This window comes from Crocodylus porosus, unplaced genomic scaffold, assembly GCF_001723895.1.
Source record: "Crocodylus porosus isolate Cpor-Errol unplaced genomic scaffold, CroPor_comp1, whole genome shotgun sequence".
Lineage (NCBI taxonomy): Eukaryota > Metazoa > Chordata > Crocodylia > Crocodylidae > Crocodylus > Crocodylus porosus.
This window is the reverse complement of record NW_017728931.1, coordinates 117,154,464-117,174,976: the sequence shown is the minus strand read 5'-3', so window position 1 is coordinate 117,174,976 and position 20,513 is coordinate 117,154,464. Positions and strand designations below refer to the sequence as shown.

The 20,513-nt window shown below is 44.1% G+C and overlaps 1 protein-coding gene across 2 annotated transcripts in view; it reads left to right on the top strand.

Moving 5' to 3' along the window:
• The window catches only part of TBC1D22A (TBC1 domain family member 22A), a 437,081-nt gene that overhangs the window by 105,299 nt on the left and 311,269 nt on the right, over window positions 1-20,513 (top strand). For both annotated transcript variants that reach the window (XM_019543502.1, XM_019543501.1), the window contains one exon: window positions 6,513-6,627. In XM_019543502.1, the coding sequence (XP_019399047.1) occupies window positions 6,513-6,627 (115 nt within the window). The remainder of the gene's footprint in view (window positions 1-6,512; window positions 6,628-20,513) is intronic.

Below are 20,513 nucleotides of genomic sequence, written 5' to 3'. Positions count from 1 at the left end.
TGGCACACAGTGCTTAAAAATGGTGGAGCCTGCCCTAAGTTAACCCTGGATAGATGTGGTATCATACTAAAGCATATTTGGTTAGAGTTTTATTGAAAATTGTACCAGATTCATACATTGTAAGGCCGGGAGGGACCTTGGAAGATCATTGGGTCCAGGTCCCTGCACCAAGCAGGAAATAACTGGGGGTGAGGTGACCCCAGTAAGGTGACTGTTTAGTCTCCTCTTGAAGATTTCCAGGGTAGATGATTGCACCAGTTCCGGAGGGAACTTATTCCACAGTCTGGACACCCTGACTGTGAAGAAGTTTTTCCTAACATTGAGCCTGAATTGATTTTTGCAGAGTTTGTGGCAATTACTCCTGGTTTTCCCCTTGGGTGCCCTGGTGAACAGTTACTCACCGAGCCCTTGATGTACTCCCCTAGTGTAGCGGTAGGCTGCTACCAGGTTCTCTCTCTCAGCCTTCTTTCTTTTCTTCAGGCTGAAGAGTCCCAGATCCTTCAGCCTTTCCTCGTATGGCTTGCCTTTTAAGACTGATCATATGGGTGGCTCTTCTTTGGACTCTCTCAAACTTTATCATATCCTTGTTAAAGCGTGGTACCTAGAACTGGATGCAGTACTCCAGCTGTGGTCTCACCAATGTTGAGTAGAGCAGAAGAATCACCTCCTTGGCTTTGCTGGAGATGCACTGATTGATGCATGCCAGAGTCTTATTTGCCCTACTGGCTACAGCATTGCACTGCCACCTCCTATTCATACTGTGGTCTATTATTACCCCCAAGTCCCTTTCATTTGTGGTGCTAGTCAGTTTGGTGCCGCCAAGCCTGTAGGTATGTTGGGGATTTCTCATCCTGAGATGGAGCACTTTACATTTCTTGATGTTGAACTTCATCAGATTCCGATCTGCCCAACTTGCTAGCCTGTCCAGGCCTGTCTGTATCTGTAGTCTATCTTCAAGCGTGACCACACTTCCCCATAACTTGGTGTCATCCTCAAACTTGACCAGTGAGCTCTTCACCTCCACATCCAAATCATTAGTAAAGATATTGAAAAGTACTGAACTGAGCATCGGCCCCTGTGGGACACCGCTTCCCCCTTCTCACCAGGGTGACACAGATCCCTACTCTCTGGGTTCTGTCTTGTAGCCAGTTTCTTGCTCACCTGATTATCTCAGAGTTAAGCCCACATTCCTCCAATTTTCTCATGAGGACATTGTGGGATACTACGTCAAAGGCTTTTTGGAAGTCAAGGTATACGTCAACCTGCTCTCGTGTCCAGGTGGGGAGTTCCCTGGTCACAGAAGGAGATGAGTTTGGTAAGGCAAGACATGCCTGTGACGAAGCCATGCTGGCTGTCATTCAGAATCTTACCTTCTGCAAGTTTATCCCAGATAGTCTCCTTGATGAACTTTTCTAGGTTTTTCCCTAGGATGGAAGTGAGGCTGATTAGCTTATAGTTACCTGGGTCCTCCCTCCTGCCCTTCTTGTGGATGGGCACAACATTGGCCCTCTTCCAGTCCTCAGGGACTTCTCCAGAGTGCCATGAATTGTGGAAGAGTTTCACCAGGGGTTCTGCAATGTCTTCGGCCAGCTCTTTCAGCACTCTCAGATGGAAGTCATGTGTTCCTGCTGATTTTGTATACAGGAAACCCTCGCTATTCATGAATCCGTTATTCACAGATTTGAATATTTGTGGTGAGCCGCACCAGTGGGGTGGGTTGGGGCGAGCGCTGCTGTGGCTCTCTCTGTCTCTGCACCAAGCTCCTGCCTCTGTGTAAGCAGGCACGGAGTACTGCGTGGGGCAGGGGAGGGCAGAGCTGGGGACAGGAGTGGAGAGCAGAGCTGGGCGGGTGGAGGCGGGGAGCGTGAGTGCTAGGGATGGGGAGGAAGGCAATGGTGGTGGTGGCATCTTCTCCCCTGGAGGCAGCCGCAGTTGGTCCCCAGGCCCTGTGGTGGAGCCCTGGGCCTCCAGCTGTTCATTGGGGGGGGGCAGCTGTGGGGTCTGATGTGGGATCCCCTCAGTATTCATGGATTTTGCCATTTGCTGGGCTCTCCAGAACGGATCGCCCGTGAATTGTGAGGGTCTCCTGTATGTCTCTTTTTTTTTACATTGGTCATACACCAATTCTATGGAAATAGTAGAAAGGCAATTAATCCTACCGTGCTCATCTTGTGCTCTGCCTGGCATGGTTTCCCCTTTGTCCAGTGAAAGACTGAGGTGGAGTAGTCATTCAGGAGTTTAGTTTTCTTCTGGGTACCGATAACCAGCTCTCCTGAGTTGTTGAGTAATGGCCCCACACTCCCATTTGTTTTCCTCCTGTTCCCTGTGTATCTAAATAAGGATTTCTTGATGTCCTTGATTCCCATTGCTAATCTAAGTTCAATCGGCATTTTAGCCTGTCTTGTCTGTTCCTTACAAATGTGGGCTGTCATGGAATAGTCCTCCTTGTGCCCGCCCTGAGCTTCTATTGTTTAAAAGCCTCTTCTTTTTTAAGAGGACTGTGATTTCCCTGTTTAGCCAAGACGACTTCCTAGCCCTTCTGTTCACCTTTTCTCTTTGTGGGAATGGACTTCCTTTGTGCTTCAAGGATTGTGTCCTTAAGGAACAACCACATTTTGCCTGGTCCCACAGCGCATGACCTACTAGGGATCTAAACGTGTTGATATTTGCATTTTTGAAGTCCAAGACTTCAGTCCTATTATCCGGTTTGTCTACTTTACGTCAGACAGTGAACATGATAATTTCATGGTCACTGTTGCCCAGACTTCCCTCTGTATTTAAGTTTAGTCACAAGACCGTCTCCTTTGGTCAGGACCAAGTCTAGCAGGACGTCACCTCCAGTTGGCCCATGCACCTCCTGAATCAGGAAGAGCTCCTTGACACAGGTCAGGAAGAATTGTGACTGATCTAACTTGGCCAAGTGTTCCTCCAAGGAGGTGTCCGGATAATTAAAATTGTCTGTGACGACCATGCCACATGCACATGCGGCCTCACTCCATTCTTGGGTGAACTCCAGATCGAGTTCCTCCCCCTGCTTTGGTGTTCTGTAGTATACACCTACAGTTAGATCTCTCTTGCTGCCCCACCTCCCCGCAACTTGCCAGAGGGTTTGAAACTGTTCATTTTTTTGAGCCATTATCAGCCTCCAAGGAGGTATGTACTGCTCTTTCACATAGAGATCAATGCTTCTACTTTTCTTCCACACCCAGTGCCTTCTATGCAGGGTGTTAGCCCTCTATAGCTACCTTCCAGTCATATGAGAAGTCCCACTAGATCTCCGTAATCCCTACTAGATTGTACTGGAGAGTAGGATGGCTAGCTTATCCTGCTTGTTCCTCATGCTCCTGGTATTAGTGTATAGGCACCTGAGTCCTCCTACTGAGGCCTGTGTCTTCCTGTCCTGCTGATGGAGACCTGTTCCCTCAGTTCCTGCAAAAGGTGGCTCTCCTGGTGTCTCTATCTACAGGACTTACTTGTATGTTGGTTCCTGGACATGTTTTGAAATTGTGTATCCCTGTCCCTCAGCAATCTTGGTTTGGTCTGGATGGCAGATGAGTCCCTCAGTGCCCTGCAGGAGGGAGTCCTCCCCCCGCCCCGGTGAATAGGGGTGCATGTGCACCCCATGAGTGGTGGTGCACCCCCTACAAAAAGGTGCTGCTGGCACTCAGTGGTGCCTATGGGCAGTTGCCACTTGCCAGCCTGCCGCCAACACTGGTGGCAGCATTGTGGGTGGTCCATGACCCCTGCTGGCTGGCGGCATCTGCATGTGGTTGCTGACCCTTGGTCGACGTTTGCCACCCTCCCTCACCGCTGACAGAGCTGGTGGCATCTGCGGGAGCTCCTCCGCTTACTGCTGCTGCTGCCATGCTCCCGCTGCCACTGTGCCCCCCCAGCTGCTGGGGGCATGAGTTGTACATGCCCCCCCACCACCTTGCACCTCTTTTTGGGGTGGCAGCAAGCTGCTTATCTTCCTCTTCTGGTGTCACCATTGGAGCCTCCTCATGTATGGGGAGGGCAGTGTACCTGTTGTGCAGGGCCAGGGGAGGAGCTGCTCTGGCCTTGTGTTTTGTGGAGCATGAGGTGATTTTCTTCCAGGTAGCTCCAGGTGAGTCGTCTTGGTTAGCCATCACATTGGCTACCATCTCAGTCTGTTTCTCCTCTACCTTCTAGAGAAGGGTCTGGCAGTAGTTGTCAATGAAGTCTTCATGGGCCCTGATGCTCCACAGCTGACATATCTCCTCCTCAGGCTCCCATACCTGGCCCCCCAGAGACTACACCAAGGGGCACACCCCACAAGTAGACCCATCATGAGTCGAGATAGGTCACATTCTGATGGCATCTCAGGGGCCCCTCACTGGGCAGCCTGCTTGACTCAGCCAGTGTGTGCTGGGCGAGCACTGGTCCAGCCTCACCCCTGGGCTGTCACAGAGAGATGAAATTGAAGAGGCTTTGTCTCCTCCTTGCATGGCTCGGCATGTGGGAGGAACAGAGACCTGCTGCTGCCTGGGTCCTCACTTCAGCTCGCTGGCTTGGGTTTTGGCAGGAGAGGGCCAAGCCAGGTCCAGATGGCAGGGGAGCTCCATTCCCCCCTGCCTGTCCAGCCCTCTGACTGCTGCTGCTGGGAGGTGTGCATGGCTTTTCACTGTGCTGGGACCTGGGGGTATGGGAATGGAGGCCCCCTCCTGAATGTCCCATTGAGCTTGCTAGCTCAGATCTTGGGGACAGCGTTCCGTCTAAGCTGCGCAGCATGTGCAGGTGTGCTCATGCTGTGCTGCCAGGGGCATGCCTGCACGGCCGCACACATAATGCAGCTTAGAGGGAATGCTGCTTGGGGAGGGGGCTGGGCTGAGTCTGCGCGGCAGGGGACTTTGTTTCCTTGCACTCTGCCTCCTGATGGCTGCAGCTTAGAGCTGTGTGGCTTTTCACTGCGCTGGTGGTAGTGGTGGTGGGGAGGGCAATGGAGCCCTCCTGCCACATAGGCCCAGTTTGACCCTCCCCGCCCGCCCCCCCCCCCCCAAAAAAAAACAAACCCTCAAACCAGCAAGCCAGGGTGGAGGGGGCATGTGGCATGGGGTGTGTTCCCCCCACGCGCAGTTCCCCATGCAGCAGGAAGTTGGGCAATTCTGAGCTGAAGCTGCCAGAAGGCTGGAGGCAGGTGGAGGTCCCCTGCCACTTTTACCTGCATCTCCCCCCAGGACCCAAGCTAGCAAGCTGGGGTGGGGGAAGAGTGTCCATGAAGCATGGGGGCCTCCTTTCCCCCCTTATCCACCAGCTGCTGGTGCTCACAGCAGCCAGCCTACGGGGGCTGAGGGGGTTAGGGAGAGAGGGTCTGTGCTGGTCAGTCAGGGATGGCTGGCTGCTCAATTGGACTCTGAGCTCTCCTCCTCCCCCTGCCACTGAACAGCAGATGTTGATCCCGTTCACTCCCAACCTAATCTAGAGTGCTTTGAGTAAAGTGTGATAAAGTGCTTTGGCTTTGGGCTTTTTGAATGCCTGTACTTAGTCAAATCTAACTGGTCAGTGTATGAGTCCCAGATGGATGGATTGGACCCATCACATTCTTCAGTATTGCTCAAAGTAGCCATGTTAACATGGTAGGAGAAGAGCCCCAGTCTGCTTGCTTACAACATGAATCACTGCAAGGTTTTTTTTTTCTTTTTTTCCTTTTATTCTCTCAACTGAAGCACTGGAAGCATCGTACTTACTGGGATCCCATCTTCATTGTCACTATTCTGTATCTGTGGGGTTTTTGTCCCAGAAAGATCATGCAAGAAAGAACAGGGGAGAACCATCTTTATTACCAGCAACGAACTAACCTTAGTACTAAGTAGTGCAGCAAGCAGCAACATGATGATGGAGTTTGGGCAGTATCTTGTGCTGGTGAAGTACAGAATATACCTGTAGACACACAATTCACAGCAAGAACTAATTACAGTAAAGAACTAATAGTCTTGCTACTGCCCTTGGCTGAGGGTCTGGGACATCACCTTGTTTAGACTCTATTTTTCCAGGAGGATTTACTTGGTCACAGAGTCAGCCATGACTTTGGAAATATTTTTTTCCTACATTTAACCTTCCAAAAATAAGGTGTGCATTTTATTTGGTGATGTTTTGTCTATAGTTCTTCAATATTTTTTGTCTTTGGTGGCGGTGGGATCATGGAAAGGTGATGTAAAACTTTTTGGGGAGGCAGGTGTGAAAATTTTTTCCTCTTCTAAATGTGTTGATGAACAAAGTTCTTTTTGTAACCAATTAACTGTGTGTGAGGTTGGCGTTAGCCTGTGCTAATATCCTGAAAATACTTTCTTTTAAATAACTGAGAAACGTAATTAACGATGACAGTTCATTATTAATACCAGTGTTAATTTATGCTTCTATATGCATGCTCTTTATGCTAGGGACTGTCTGATATTAAATTTGTCCTTGTATTTTTTTAAATGACTTGTTGTAAATGTGCTTAGTTGTTTGACAAATTGCTTTCTTCATAATTTCTTTAACGTTTTTCCCCGTAGATCTTTGAACGAATTTTGTTTATCTGGGCAATACGACATCCAGCCAGTGGATACGTTCAGGGAATAAATGATCTAGTTACTCCTTTTTTTGTGGTCTTCATTTGTGAATATATAGGTAAGATTTGCCACAATACTTCATTACATGTTGGTTGGGATTTTAATATGATTTGCGGATTAATCTGTTTGATCAGTGTTACTGTATATTATCTGCCTCTTTTAAATATACTTTTATATTATTTACATCTAAATTGTTTGTTTAAAATAGGTAGTGTTCAAAATTATTGATTTGTATAGATTAAGGCCTTCATCCAATAACTTGATTAATGTAGGTATCTAGTTGACTTTAAGAGTACTCTAAACCTTCCTCCATGTATAGTCCTAATGAAAATTTAGAAGGAATTCCGGTATAGATCAGATTGCTGAAGTGGGACTGAAACTGCTTAGGGTATAGCCTAATGTTCTTCCATAACGTGTAATTTAATCTTCATATGATTATTAAGAAGAGGGCATCTGAGTGTTGTTTTTAAACGGACTGTTTTTTCTATATAAGGTCCAAGAATAATTTTTTCTATTACTATTATAATTTACATTTATGTGATTTAGCTAAATCAGTACCATAAGTTATTGTAAAAGTTGACTGGCTTATGCTTTCATAAGTCACCTGTACATCACAGATCTTCACTTTTCTGTTCTGAGTTCCCAAACTGTTTTCTTGCTTATGCTGTATAGACTATTAAACAAATTGAAGTAACCATAAAGTTTGAGACGCTGTAGGGGCAGAATAATAAATATAATAAATAACCATTTCCATTCTATTCGATTTCCTTTCAAATATGTGTATAATGAAAACAATTACTATGCATGCATAAATTTATGTGGATCATTAATTGTTCTGTTGATTTTTCTGAGTTTGTAGATATTGTGCAACCTAATTTCACTCCTCTGTTTGAGATGTCCATCAATGTCTTAATCTAGATTGATTAGATTTAATGGGGGAGAGATTACCCTTGAGTGGATGAAAGACTATCCATTTACTGATTTGCATGGCAACACCTCCATTTCTTTGTTTCATTTTTCCTTTCAGTGGAAATCTTTTCATTGCTAAGCAACTAATGAGTACTACTGTTGCTTACTCCCTAATCATCTCTTAAGTAGGGTAGAGGCCTACTCCTGAGAGTGCTTGCAGTTTCTGCCTTTTACTCTCTCATTTGACAGATAATGAAAATGTTCTTAATGATCCTAGAACAGTAGGTTCTCTGTTGGTAGACTTTAGAGTTGTTAATTGAAATAAGAAGTTCAAATGAGATGTGATTAGAGAATTGATATTCCATGTTAAATAGACCATTTAATTAATATGGTAAGTAAGTTTGTCTTTACCACCAACTTACATTGTGAGACCCTACTGATCCATAATGCATTTGCTTGAAAGTCAGTATGATGGAATCAGAGAACATGATTTTTTCAGTAATTGTCTTGGGGAGGTGGGGGTGGGGGGAGGGAATGGTTATTCTAAGAGTTTTTCTACAAATGAAAAGATGTGCATGCATGAACTGCATTTTAAATCTTTGTTGCATGTTGAACTATAATAGAAATAATATTCAAATGACCTATATTTTTCCTGGTATTTAGTCTTGAATATTATTAACCTTAAATATAAAAAAGACCCAGTCCTCCAACTTGAATTATAAATAAATGCATAAATATTGGAGTTCTTTTTTGTCATACTGGTTTCTTAACTTTTGTTATATATTCCAGTTACATGTTCAAGGGTAGAATCTGTCATTTTAGTCCTGTGTCTTCATCTTGGAAAAAATACACCAAAAATCTTGCAGTTCATGATAAGAGTGAGAGTTGGCAATACCAACTGTTTAATCTTATTGGAAATTAGAGTTGAAAGAGCAAGTTATGACATTACAAAAGTATCCTAGCAAAGTCCGTTTGAATTTAATTTGCAAGATAGAAATAAAATAATGGAGTTCAATAATATTTCTGTAACTCAAACTGTTAACGTGTAATGTCCCATGGAGTACAGTCACCTTTTACTTACACACACACACACACACACACACACACACACACACACACACACACACACACACACACACACGTGTTCATCCAAGTATGAAATGGGAGATCTTTATGATGCTCTTATTTGAAAGTTCAAATTTTTGCAAAATGTGGGAACCATTGTGTGTTTTGTTTTACTTGATAATCAGATCAATAGACATCAATCTTTTCTGGCAGCTGTGCCACTCCCATTCACTTCCCTTAACTAATGTGCTCCTATACTTTCTGTCTCCTGCCTGTGTTCCCTGATGGTTTGTTGGTCTGCTTTCTGCTCTTAACCCATCCACCTCTGTTCCCTCCCTTATTTGTCATGTGCCACACAGAGGCTGCCTGTGTCACTTGTGGCATCTGTGCTACCCTTGACCTATGCAACACAATTAGGAAATATTCTGTAATTTTTGGAATGAGGGGAGTTTTGTTCAGTTAATTTCTCTTCAAGGGCTATTATTTTGTAAATTTGGGACTTAATCTACTCTGGGGTGGTTTAGTTTGCGTTAAAACTAATTTATACACATTGAAATGACTAGTTTCTGTAGGATACAATTTTTAGTCTATATAAATTGGTCAGATTATAGGTATTTTATTCTCTTGCTTAAAAATTATATTTTGTTTACTACACATAATTTAACGAGGACTAATGTTCTTGTGAGTACATCACTACAGTAGTTTTAGAGTCATTTAACTGCCATCCCACCCTGATTGGCATCCTGCCAGGATTGACTTGTGCCCCTTCTAACTGCTGTGTGATTCTCTTGACCATTATAATCTTTCTGTTTTAAATGCTCATTTGTCATCAGGACTGAGCCATTCGTGAGGTCAGATTAATCACTCCATAATTAGTATTTTTAGATTGTAGTACTGTGCCATGCTTTGTGCAGCTGCTAGGAGGCATGCAGAAGTCCTGGATCTACTCATTGTGTATGGAGAGATGGAAGTTTAGGAAGCCTTTGAAGGCTATCCCCAATAATGCTGTGCACAGCTATTGAAAAAGGGATGTTTGAGTGGTATGTAAATGTGGGATACTTGCAACATTAGATCAAGAGCAGTGAGCTGGAATCCTGCTCCCTTTCCCCTCTTTCAGTATATCAGATTTTGATAACATATTTAACATGGAAATAGGATATTGGGAAAGCTGAGTACTTTTGAAATGAGTTTGTCTTGTGGTTTGCTGAATACTTTGCTTAAAGTTCCATCTTTCATGACATGGTGGAAGTTATATTTAGCTGCAATGTATAAAAGAGTTCACCTCACTTTATCATAGTATGTTAAGGGAGATATTTTATATAAAGTTTTCTGTCTTAGGCATTTTTGTGTTACAAAGCATAGCATTTTGCAGTAAATAAATTCTGTTTCAGATATAGTTTAAAATACATTGTGATAATAAGTCATCATTAAGATAGGGGGCATAGGCTATTAAGGCAAACATTTTAAAGAGTAATTGCAAAATTCCATTTGTGTCATGGCTGTGGGAAGAAAGTAAGGTACAGAAAGTGTTCTGTTATGGCTGTAACAGTAGAAGGCCCAGATACCATTTTGTTTGTTCTAGAGCAGGTAGTTCTGTTTCATCCTCCTATGTTTCATGGGGAAAAACATTAATTCATAAGTCTAGGGAAGAATATGACTTCATATCTTGTTGGCCTTTTAGCCTTCTTAAATTCTTACCGTCTCTGTTTCTTGCCTTGTCCTTTCATGTAAGGAGTATCTGCAGAGTTTTGATATATATGTAGTTACTGACCTGGCTTCCTAACCATTTTCACCCTATGTTTCCTTAAAATCTCATGGGAAGATCACTCATCCAAATCTGATTGCTCACAAAGCTTCCTAATGTGAGTGGATGAGCTCTGTGGCGGGCTAGTAGGGGGAGCTCCTGCATTGAGCCACCCACCTCGCTGTGCCCGAACCACCTTCCAGGCTCCAAGTGCCTCCTTGGGGGTGCCTTATGTCTGGCTGACCCCCTTCCTGGACCACACCCGCTAGCGTGGGGTAAAAATTGCCACCACCCAGTGCTGGGCTTGATTCTGGCTCTGCGTCCTGTGGGTAACACAGGCCTAGTAGCCCTTGAGGATACCTGACTCTCACTTTCAAGCACTTGAGGGTGCTTCCCTCAGCCAGAAGCACAAGTAGTAGTCTCTGTTAGTCAGCTGAACCAAGGGGACCCCAAGGCATAATCTAGACCCACACCTGATAAATCTCCCATGCTAGGTACAAAGGAGAACTTTATTGGGTAGGGTTACAATAGGGTACAAGGTAGAATAATATCAGAGAAATCCCATAGAGCAAACTGGCATGGCTGGGTAGCCTTTGATCACACATCTGAGTTACTGTAAGCTTTATGTCTAGTTAGATCTTGGGTAGCTTACTCACAAGTATCATCCAGAGGCAGGTGGAGATTCCCTCTGGAGACAGGCAGTTCCTTGATCATGAATTTTGAGAGAGAGAGCAAGTTTCAGATGGTCCAGCTCTTCTCTCTCTGAGTCTTCCTCATGGCTGAGGAAGACAGCCATGGAAAAGCGCAGGCTCAGGGGGGACCTGATGGCTGCTTATAGATACATAAGGGGTGTATATCAGGACCTGGGAGAATGTCTGTTCACCAGAGTGCCCCCAGGAAAAACAAGGACCAATGGTCATAAACTCCTTCAAGACCAATGTAGGCTGGACATAAGAAAACATTCCTTTACTGTCCGATCCCCCAAGACCTGGAATAGACACTATCCAGAAGTGGTGCAGGCACCTACTCTGAACTCATTCAAGAAATGCTTGGATGCTTATCTTGCTGGGATCCATTGACCCTAGCTGACTTCCTGCCCCTGGGGCAGGGGCTGGACTTGATGATCTTTGAGGCCCCTTCCAGCCCTAACGTCTATGAAATCTAAGAAAATACTGCTTACCAGTACTGCAGATCATCTTAATTAATCACCAAACACCCACCTGCTTAGATAAACGTGTGAGCACTACACAGAGGCTCTATACAGGGAAAGCAAGGGAGAAAATGATTTTACCCCTCAATAGCTTCATAATACTGAGAAAAGTGTATGTCAGGGGTAGGCAACCCTTAGCATGGGTGCCAGAGTGGGGCGCGTGAAGGTATTTTGCTTGGTGCACGTGCCTCGGTACAGATGGAAAGGAAGAGACCAGGGTTGTGCTGCCAAAACGAGGATCAGGTCCCTTGCTTTCTGCCCCTGGCATGTAAACATCTTGCAAGCTGAGGTTGCAGGTGTTTTTGGCACTCTGCCCAAAAATGTTAGTGACCCCTGGTCTATGAGGAGGCATCTCAAAGTTGAGGGAGAAAATGGTTGTGGAAACTGAACAAAGGAGAAAAACTGCTGTTATTTTTTCTTGCATTTCACAGGCTTTGCAGCTTAGCTGCCCTCATCAACATCTCAACATGTGGGAAGCCTGAATTGGGGAAGAAAGAGAAAATTAGAGGAAGAAAAGTTGGAGATCTTCAAAGAGCCTCAAAGAAATGAAGTCAGGCAGCCCAGGAATAGAGGGGGTGTCTTAAGATTGAGAAAAGAGGACATGGAACTGGTTTAAGAGGGTCTTATCATGACCCCTGAGCTGGTGAGAAAAGCTTCATAATACTGGGTGGGTCTGCGTGCAAAGGCATAAACAGACAAACAGTTTTACTGGAAAACTTAGCAAAGCAGACAACCTTCATGCAGATCCTGTGCTTGTAGAAGTCGGTTTGGTGGAGAGCGTCAGCTTGATCCATGGATGCCAACTTATAGCTCCTTTCTTTTCCTCATAGGACTTAACATAGGGATAAAAGTGGTTTCTGGAAGGTCATCTTTGAATACTGTAGCAGGTCTGGTGCTGGGGCGGCAAAGTCACCCTCTAGCAGCTGCCTGGATCTCACCTGGCCTCTCAGGGTTCCACCCTGTTATCCTGCTTGCCATGCTTTGGCAGAATTGATCTGACCAGGGTGCAGGGCCCAGGGCAAATCAGCCCATGTGGGGCCCTGCCTCTGCCCCTGCTTTGATCCTGGACCCAAAGAAGCTGCCGCCGCCATTGGTAGCAGCGGTATTAGCATTAGGGGTGGGGTTAGCAAGCGACGATGTGGAGCCACTGCTCTGCCCAGTTCCATGCTACCGCCACTTCGCCCAGCTCTGTGGGGCCCCCCCCAAAGTGGGGCCTGGGGCAGTCACCCCGATTTGCCCTCCCCTAGGGACGGTCCTGTGCTTTGGTGTTATAATTGGACAGGGAGGCTGCCCCTAGAGGATGGGGGTGGGGGGCGGGGTGCTTCAGGTCTTGGGTCCTTGTCTGGGCTGAGGCTCCCTGTCTTTGGCCCACTTTACTTTGACTGGGCCCCTTTGCCTGAGGTTTGTGGGCCCCAGCTCCAGCCTTGCCCTTTATGGACTCTGGGCCTCTTGGCCCCAGTTTTGCCTTTCTCAGTCTCTGGGTTTCCATGCCCAGTCTTTTCAATCTATTACTACAGGCCTTCCACTGACAGCAATGCCCCCCCCTCCCCTTGAGGGGTTTAGGACTTGGGGTTCCCCTGGTGCCCTTCTCTGTGGCTTCCTCCTCCCCTACAGCCACAGCCTGGTCCTTCAGTCCAGCTTCAACAGAAATGGAAAAATATGAGCATCCGCTTCCAAACAAAAGGTTTCCCCAACCCTGAGTCAACACCACAGTCTCAATGGGCTTCAATGCCATGGCTAAAATGCTTAACCCTGCTGACTGGTTGTATAGGGGTGTCCTTGCAGTTTTCCTGCAGTCTGGAGTCCTTCCTCTATGGCCAGACAGGACCCTCTCCTCCCTGGATACTGTTCCTTGCAGCCTGCAGAGTCAGACCTTCTCCCTTACTTCAGGATATGCCTTTAACCCCCTTTCTGGTCACCTGACCTGCTACTGCTGCTCCAGACCTGTTAATTGCTAGCTGTACTGTATTGCCATTTTATTAAAGGGCCATCTTCCCCTGTCAGTTTCTCCATGGGGCTGGAGCCAGCCAGCTTTTCCCTGGCTCCCTCTCTGCTTCAGTGATGGGGTAGGGCCTCCATTACAAATACCCAGACACATGCAGGGGCTAGAGGTTTTTTCCCCCACTTCATTTGGATTCCCAATGTACCTGGAAAATGACCAGGCAGGAAACCCACCTCTAAGTTGCAAGGCCAAAGTTTTGTGCATTTTTATTTTCATATGCTGTGAACTTTACTGATAAGTTGAACTGTATGTTAAATTCCACTATGAAACTTTTGCTTTTGTATAACTTTATTTTATAAGTTCTCAACTATGAAATTGCAGTCTTCATATTTAACAATTTCATGAGAGTTCATAAAAATATTCATGAAGTACTCATGAAATATGCCATGAAATGTTTATGAAATATTCATGAAGTATATATTGAAAATTATGTCAAGCCAAACTAAATAAACAAAGAATCAATAAAATATAAGCCTAAAATAAAAAGCAGCCCCTATACAATATTTAGTGAAACTGCATAAAATTTCCTGAAGTGGTCAGTTTTAACACCTAACACTGTTTATTAAATATCATGAGTACCGCTATAGAAATTTAACAGCAGTATTCAGACAATTTAAACAAAACATAAGGAAAACATCACAGTCCAGAGTTCAAGATAATTATGCTAAAAGAAAGTCACATACATACATAATTGTACTAAAGCCCAGTAACCAAGTGTGAAAATGCAGGTCTCATTTTAATAATCTCCATGAAATGTCATGAACTAGTTCCTAAAATTCTTATAAATATTCATGAAATGTATTTGAAATACTGATATGTTATGAATTACAAATTATACGAAGAAGACTACATAAGCACAAACTCAGTTACATTTCAGTTCTTCCTGTCTTCATTTAGGAATATAAAGTATTGTAGAGCATGTGGGTATTTTGGAAAAGCTGTCTTGCTTGGCTATTTTTAGTGTTCTGAAAGTCTCTAACCCTCAGTCTCAGGCATTGGTGAGACGCTTTCCTTTTGCTTTCACAAATTAGGAATACACACAGTGCAGTTATAAACCTAAGCAGGTGTTTTCAGCTGCGTGTAAACTTGTCATTAGATGGTGCAGTGACACTTTCAATTTCTCAGGTGCACTCCACTTTGATCCTACAGAGGTTTGATAATAAACCGTTCCTTTCTAAAATGTTTGCAGGACTAAACTGTTTCTTTGACAGACATTCAAAAAGCCTGAGCCTGAATTGATTCAGTCTTTGCAGGCTAGTCTAACCTGGCTAGGCAGAACCAGTTTGTAACTGTACAGACATCCCCTGTGGACTGAAGTGCTGGAAAATGAATTGTACATTATGTGTGATAAAATACTGTAAAAGCAGGTCCCACTGCTTACCGGCTGAAACAAAGTAAAATCTCCAGCAGACTACAGGGAGCAGAACAGTGAGCAGGCTCAGCTCCCTAGCTGTTGTTACTCAGTTATTTATTACAAGGAAAGTATTTTTTTTTCCTTTTTTGCCATTCAAAACAGGCTGAGTACTCTATTTTGGAGCATGTTGTATGTGAGAAAATGCAGCATACCACCTACCTGAATATAAGAGAAATCACAAAAAGCACTTTGCAGTCAACCCAACTGTATCCACAATGAGGGTGTTTCCATGTTGGCTGGACAATATTTGATTTATCTCAGACCCTTTCCTGGCAGAGCCATCGTATCAGTTAACTTTGTAGTGTACACAGTGCCTTTTTCTCTAGAAAATTAATTCCAAGAAAGGTTGAAAAAATAATGCCCATCAAACTATTTATACCCTGGGTAATTATGCACAGAAAAATCCAAAATTATGTGCTGAGTCCCAGGGGCTGCACATGGTGACATGGAGCCAGCTCAGCCTAGCCCATTGGTGCACACCGTCAGACCTTACCAGACTGGTTCTGTGCTAGCATGTGGGGTTTGTGGCACTGTAGGTAGGAGCTGCACACCATCAGAGTGGGCAGACTCCATGCCTCCATGTATGGTTTCTTGCTAGAGTGCTGGAAGCTCCACATGGAGGCACAGAGCCAGCCCAGACCAATGGTGCATGGCTCTCAGTCCTGTGGGCCCTGTGCTTCCATGTGGGGCTTTCAGCACTCCAGCGGGAAGCCGCATGTGGAGGCACAGAGTTGTGTGCCATTGGTCTGGGCTGGCTCCATGTCTCCATGTGGGACTCCCTGCTGGGGTGGTGGAAGCCCCACATGGAGGCACAGAGCTGGCTGGCCTGACTTGATGGTCCACAGCTCCCTACTGCAGTGCTATGAGCCCCATGTGCTGGCATGTAGCCGGCCTGGTTTGGGTTGAATATGTGTGCCAGTGATGGCTGGGTTGGCTCTGTGCTGCCCCTGGGACTTGGCTGAGGTTGAAGTCCACCAGGGGGCTCTGCTACAGCCATGACTACTCTGAGGGCCCTCCACTTGCTACTGCTGCTGCCAGTGGCAGCAGGGGCTTTGGAACATGAGAGGGTATGGCAGGGAATCCCACCCCCCCCACACACACATCTCCATGACCACCCAGAAACCCCATGTCCACTCCTCCTCCTGCAGGCAAAAGCTCTCCTCCCCACTCACCAGCTGTTGAGTCGCATGCTACCATGCTCGGTGCCTTCTGGCAGTCCAACTAGGAGCCCTGCGGAGTTGGAAACACAGAGCCCACCCAGATTAAATTATGAAAAATGATACAATTATATGCAGTTATACTTTTTATGTGCAGATTTGCTGGGGCGCATAATTGTATAATTCCCCATGTATAACTATCCAGTTTGAAAGGTATGCTTCCCTGTTTCCTTTACAATGTGGAAGGCAGTAGTAATTGACCAGATGCTTTACGGTCCCTTTTTACCCCCATTCATCTCTGTGTGGTCATAGGAACAAAAAAGAAAGTGGCAGAAGTTCTTGTGAAACTGTCCTATGGGGGGCAGGTACTTCTTTACTGCCATTTCAAGGTCTCTTAACAGCAAAAGTTGCTAGGACAAGCAGGGAGGGGACTGTTACTTGGCTTGGGTCTTTGGCATTGGATTGTTTAATGTCCTTAGTACATGTAGCTGTGAAGTAGACCCATACCTGTAGTGCCTTGTAGAAGCCAGCCAGATGAGATTGGAGCCAGTGCTGATGGGGGTTGTCAGTGCCTCTCTTCAGGAGTGTAGGGTGCCAGATATTCTTAATGTAATGATATAAATTGTAATTCTTTGAGCTGAGAGACAGAAGATGGTTCCTGAGTTAGGGAGTAGGTAATCATTTAGAGAAGGAGGATAAAGGAGTGCAGAAGCTTGTCTACTGCATTAAAACTTGTTGTCCACATTAAAACTTGTTTAATTCTTTTCATTCATGCCTGATGAGCACTATGCTTGAGTCTGTAATTTTCCAGCCTATTCAGAAAAACATCACTTGATGTTCACTCTATAGCCAGCAACTGCCCTGTTTCCAGCCTCCCTTTTTGCAGAGAAAGGCTGTTGAATGGATATTGACCTGACAGCCCATGTGGATCTGTACTCTACCAGATTCCTTGACGGCAGTCAGTTTGGCCTTCCTTGTAGATATGGTATGGAGACTGTTTGCGTTGTTGATCAGTAATCTTTGCTGGAGTTCAACAGGGGAAAATGTATCCTGTTACTTCTACAAGTACTCAGACTCATCACCTTTTCAACCTGTCTTTCTTATGAGGGAGGTTAAGAGGGGTCCTGCACATATCCACATACCTATGAGGTCATGTAAGCATGGTATCAATACCTCATGGTCAACTGTATAAAAGACTGTTGAAAAATCTAGTACATTTGGGACCTTCCCTACAAGGTGTTTAAGGTTCCATCCTCTTGCACCTCACGTTCATCATGCATCTGAGGCTGCTGGAATGATCATATGAAGTTTGAGGTGCCATCCAAAGGTTTATAACATTCAGCCCAGTTCCTGATTGTATGCATGTTAACCAGTTGAAGCTGAATTCAGAAACGATAGAGGTGGTGGCGGTTGGCAGAATTAATGACTTTGGGGTAGGGGAGGAAGGAGTTCAGCCTCCTGTAGTCACTCAAGTTTGTTACCTTCTCCTGGATCCTTTGCTGCACCTTGATTCTGTGGTGGTCGTGGTGGCCAGGAGTGTCTTTTGCCAGCTCCTCTTGTTGAGAAGGCTGCAATCCTTTCCTTCAGATCCAGAGTTGGCCACCACCATCCTTACTGTCATGTCGTAATCCTGAGGTTTAGACTGTGTCGTGCTCCTGTGTGGGGCAGCCCTTGACTGTTTGGTAGCTGGAGCAGGTGGCTGCCAGTAGCTTTCTGGACATAATGCAAGGTGGTGATTTTGATCTATAAAGGCTAAATAGCCTTTGCCCTACATGTCTAAGGAGTTCCCTCCTTCCTTATGTTTTATGACAATTTCTGAAGTCAGCCAAGAGCAACCTTCTGCAAGGTCCACCTGTGTGCCAAGTTTGGAGGCAAAAACATTGGTAGTCTTGGTAGTTGCTTCTCAGCTTTAGACCCCCCCCTTCCCTCTTGAGGTCTGTTAGAGCTCAAGACTTGGAAGTCTTTTGAAAGTGTTCCAAGACCACCTTATTTGGGCAGACTTTTACCAGGTGCAGTTAAGTTTTGGGGTATTTTTTGGGAAATTATTTTCTCTTATTACTTTATTTTAATATTTAATCTGTTTTATGATTTATTTTGTTTTTATTATAAGCTGCCCTGAGCCATTTTGGGGGAAGTGGCATATAAATCAAATAAAGAGTAGAACAGTACAGTAGCACTATTGTTTGGCCCTGCAGCTTAGTAACCTTTGGTCCTTGTTAATTTAAAGGTGATCCTAAATGTTAGCTTTTTAAAAGGAACATTTGGTAAGTTATTCTTGAAGAGATTGGTATAGCTTATTTTTAAAGTGCCTATCTATATTGTATTGAAGAATTGTGTCTTTTTGTACCTTGTATATTTTCAAATAGTAAGAAAGAATTGACTTTTATTGGCGTATCCTTTTCATGTTGGGTTCATGTTTTGAACATGCACCCAGAATTTTACAGTTTTACTCTTCAATGCACTCTCAGCCAGGTGGGAAAATCCATGTGCAATTGAGAGAGATTCTGCATTGTCCATTTAGCAGCGCTGCTCATAATATGCTTCTGAGTGCAGGTTCACTTAGTAAAGTAGCGTTTCTTGAAGGCTGTCACGACAGACACAGAAAGATGATACCTGAATAGTAAAGAAAGACACGGCTAGCTTAAAAAAGGGGGTTTCCTTTGAGACTGAGAGATAAGAGGGGGTATAGTCTTGGAGGGACTGAGGAAGGGAAAAATCTTATTTAAATAAGTTTCCCTGTCTAAACTTTCAATTTTCCACTTTAAAAGCCCTAACATTTTTTGTGTCTACAGTTATTTATTTGGAAATTTCCAACTTGATATCTTTCAACAAGGCCTGTTAGATTGCAAGGACATTGTTAGCTGCATGTTTTCTAAATTGCTATGACCAGTCCTATAAATATTTGGGCCTTGATTTACACTTAATTTTATTAGTAACTGTAATTTTATTATCTATGTTAGGCATATTATTTTATTAACTAGTATAGTTATAGCAGTAAAAGCCTTAGCAGAACATAATTGTACTGGTATAAAGGTGACACTCACCTACGTGGGAATAGCTAAATGTGTATAAAGCACCTCTCCACTGAAATATCTATTTTAACCCTAAGAGGGTTTTGTGGCCTTAACTGTGTATTGCTGTAATGTTGTAGTTCAAATGATACAACTTTCTATCATAGACAAGACCTTATGTTACTCACCTTAATGCTCGTGGCCGACTATCATGTACTTGTTTTACTACAGAATTAGCCTTCTTGGTTAGCTTTGGTGTCAAAGTATAATTTTGATCCCCTTTCCTCCATTTAAACTTTAATTTGGCAAAAAAGTAAACAGGTTAACCTGTGATACTATGCATGTGGTAGGCTCTCAGGTAAACTTTTTGTGTATCCAAATGTCTGAGATTTTAAGATGTTTGGCAATAGAACACTGCTAAAAATGAGGAGTTTTAAATTGTTCAAAAGTGTTCTAGTGTTTAATTACAATACTGTTATGCCTTGAAATGGATTTGGCATAACATTTGCAACTTTGACACTCTCTGGTGCTTTTGGACTGCTATGAAGTGTCTGAATTTTATAATATTATACCCTAATATATTATAATTTTGGAGTTATTTGGGATGTTTATTGAGGCTTCTGGGAGACCTTTGGGCAATGTAAAATTCACACATTTTATCATAGTTTTAAAAATGCTGCTAAGGCTCTCAAGCAACCATAAACTCTCTCTGCATGCTTCTTACTGTACATGAAATGTATGCTTTCTGGTGTAATTAATTAATTCTCAATTGTTTCCTTATTCTTTATTTTCTCTTATTTAATTCTACAACCTCTCTAGTTTGTATTGGAGAAAGGTATTTTGAGGTCTTTGGTAGGAAAAAAAATCACCAAGTTTAATTCACACCATGTACCTAGTGGAAAGGGTCATAAAATTATTGTAGTGCTTTTTTTTGAATGTCTTGTTAGCCCTCATTTTGTTTCACTTCTGATGTTTTTGCTTGCAGTCTGTTTACATGATTTATTATGAAGAATTGATTGGTAAATTTTACAGGCTTCAAAGATCTGTCGCTTGGAGACTAAGATGAGAGAATATTGTAGGTGGAAATGACAGGTACATTTTTAGTCAGTATACAGGAGTGAAATGTTGGTAAGTAGCTGGCTTATAAAACAAAGAGGTATTGCAGGAAGGTTCAAGAAGTCTTAAGTCAATATTGAGATTAGTAATATCTCTTACAATTTAAGCATCTGCCTATAATGACTGACTTTAACTCATCTTTAAGCCCGGGAACTGACTGAGGCCGCTTGCTCCGGGACCTTGGTTGTCATGGGTGACTTCAGTTACCCGGACATATCGTGGGAAGATCACTCAGCAAAATCCAAGCGGTCGCAACGCTTTCTCTCGTGTGTGGATGACCTCTGCCTGACTCAAGAAGTCTATGGGCCAACGAGAG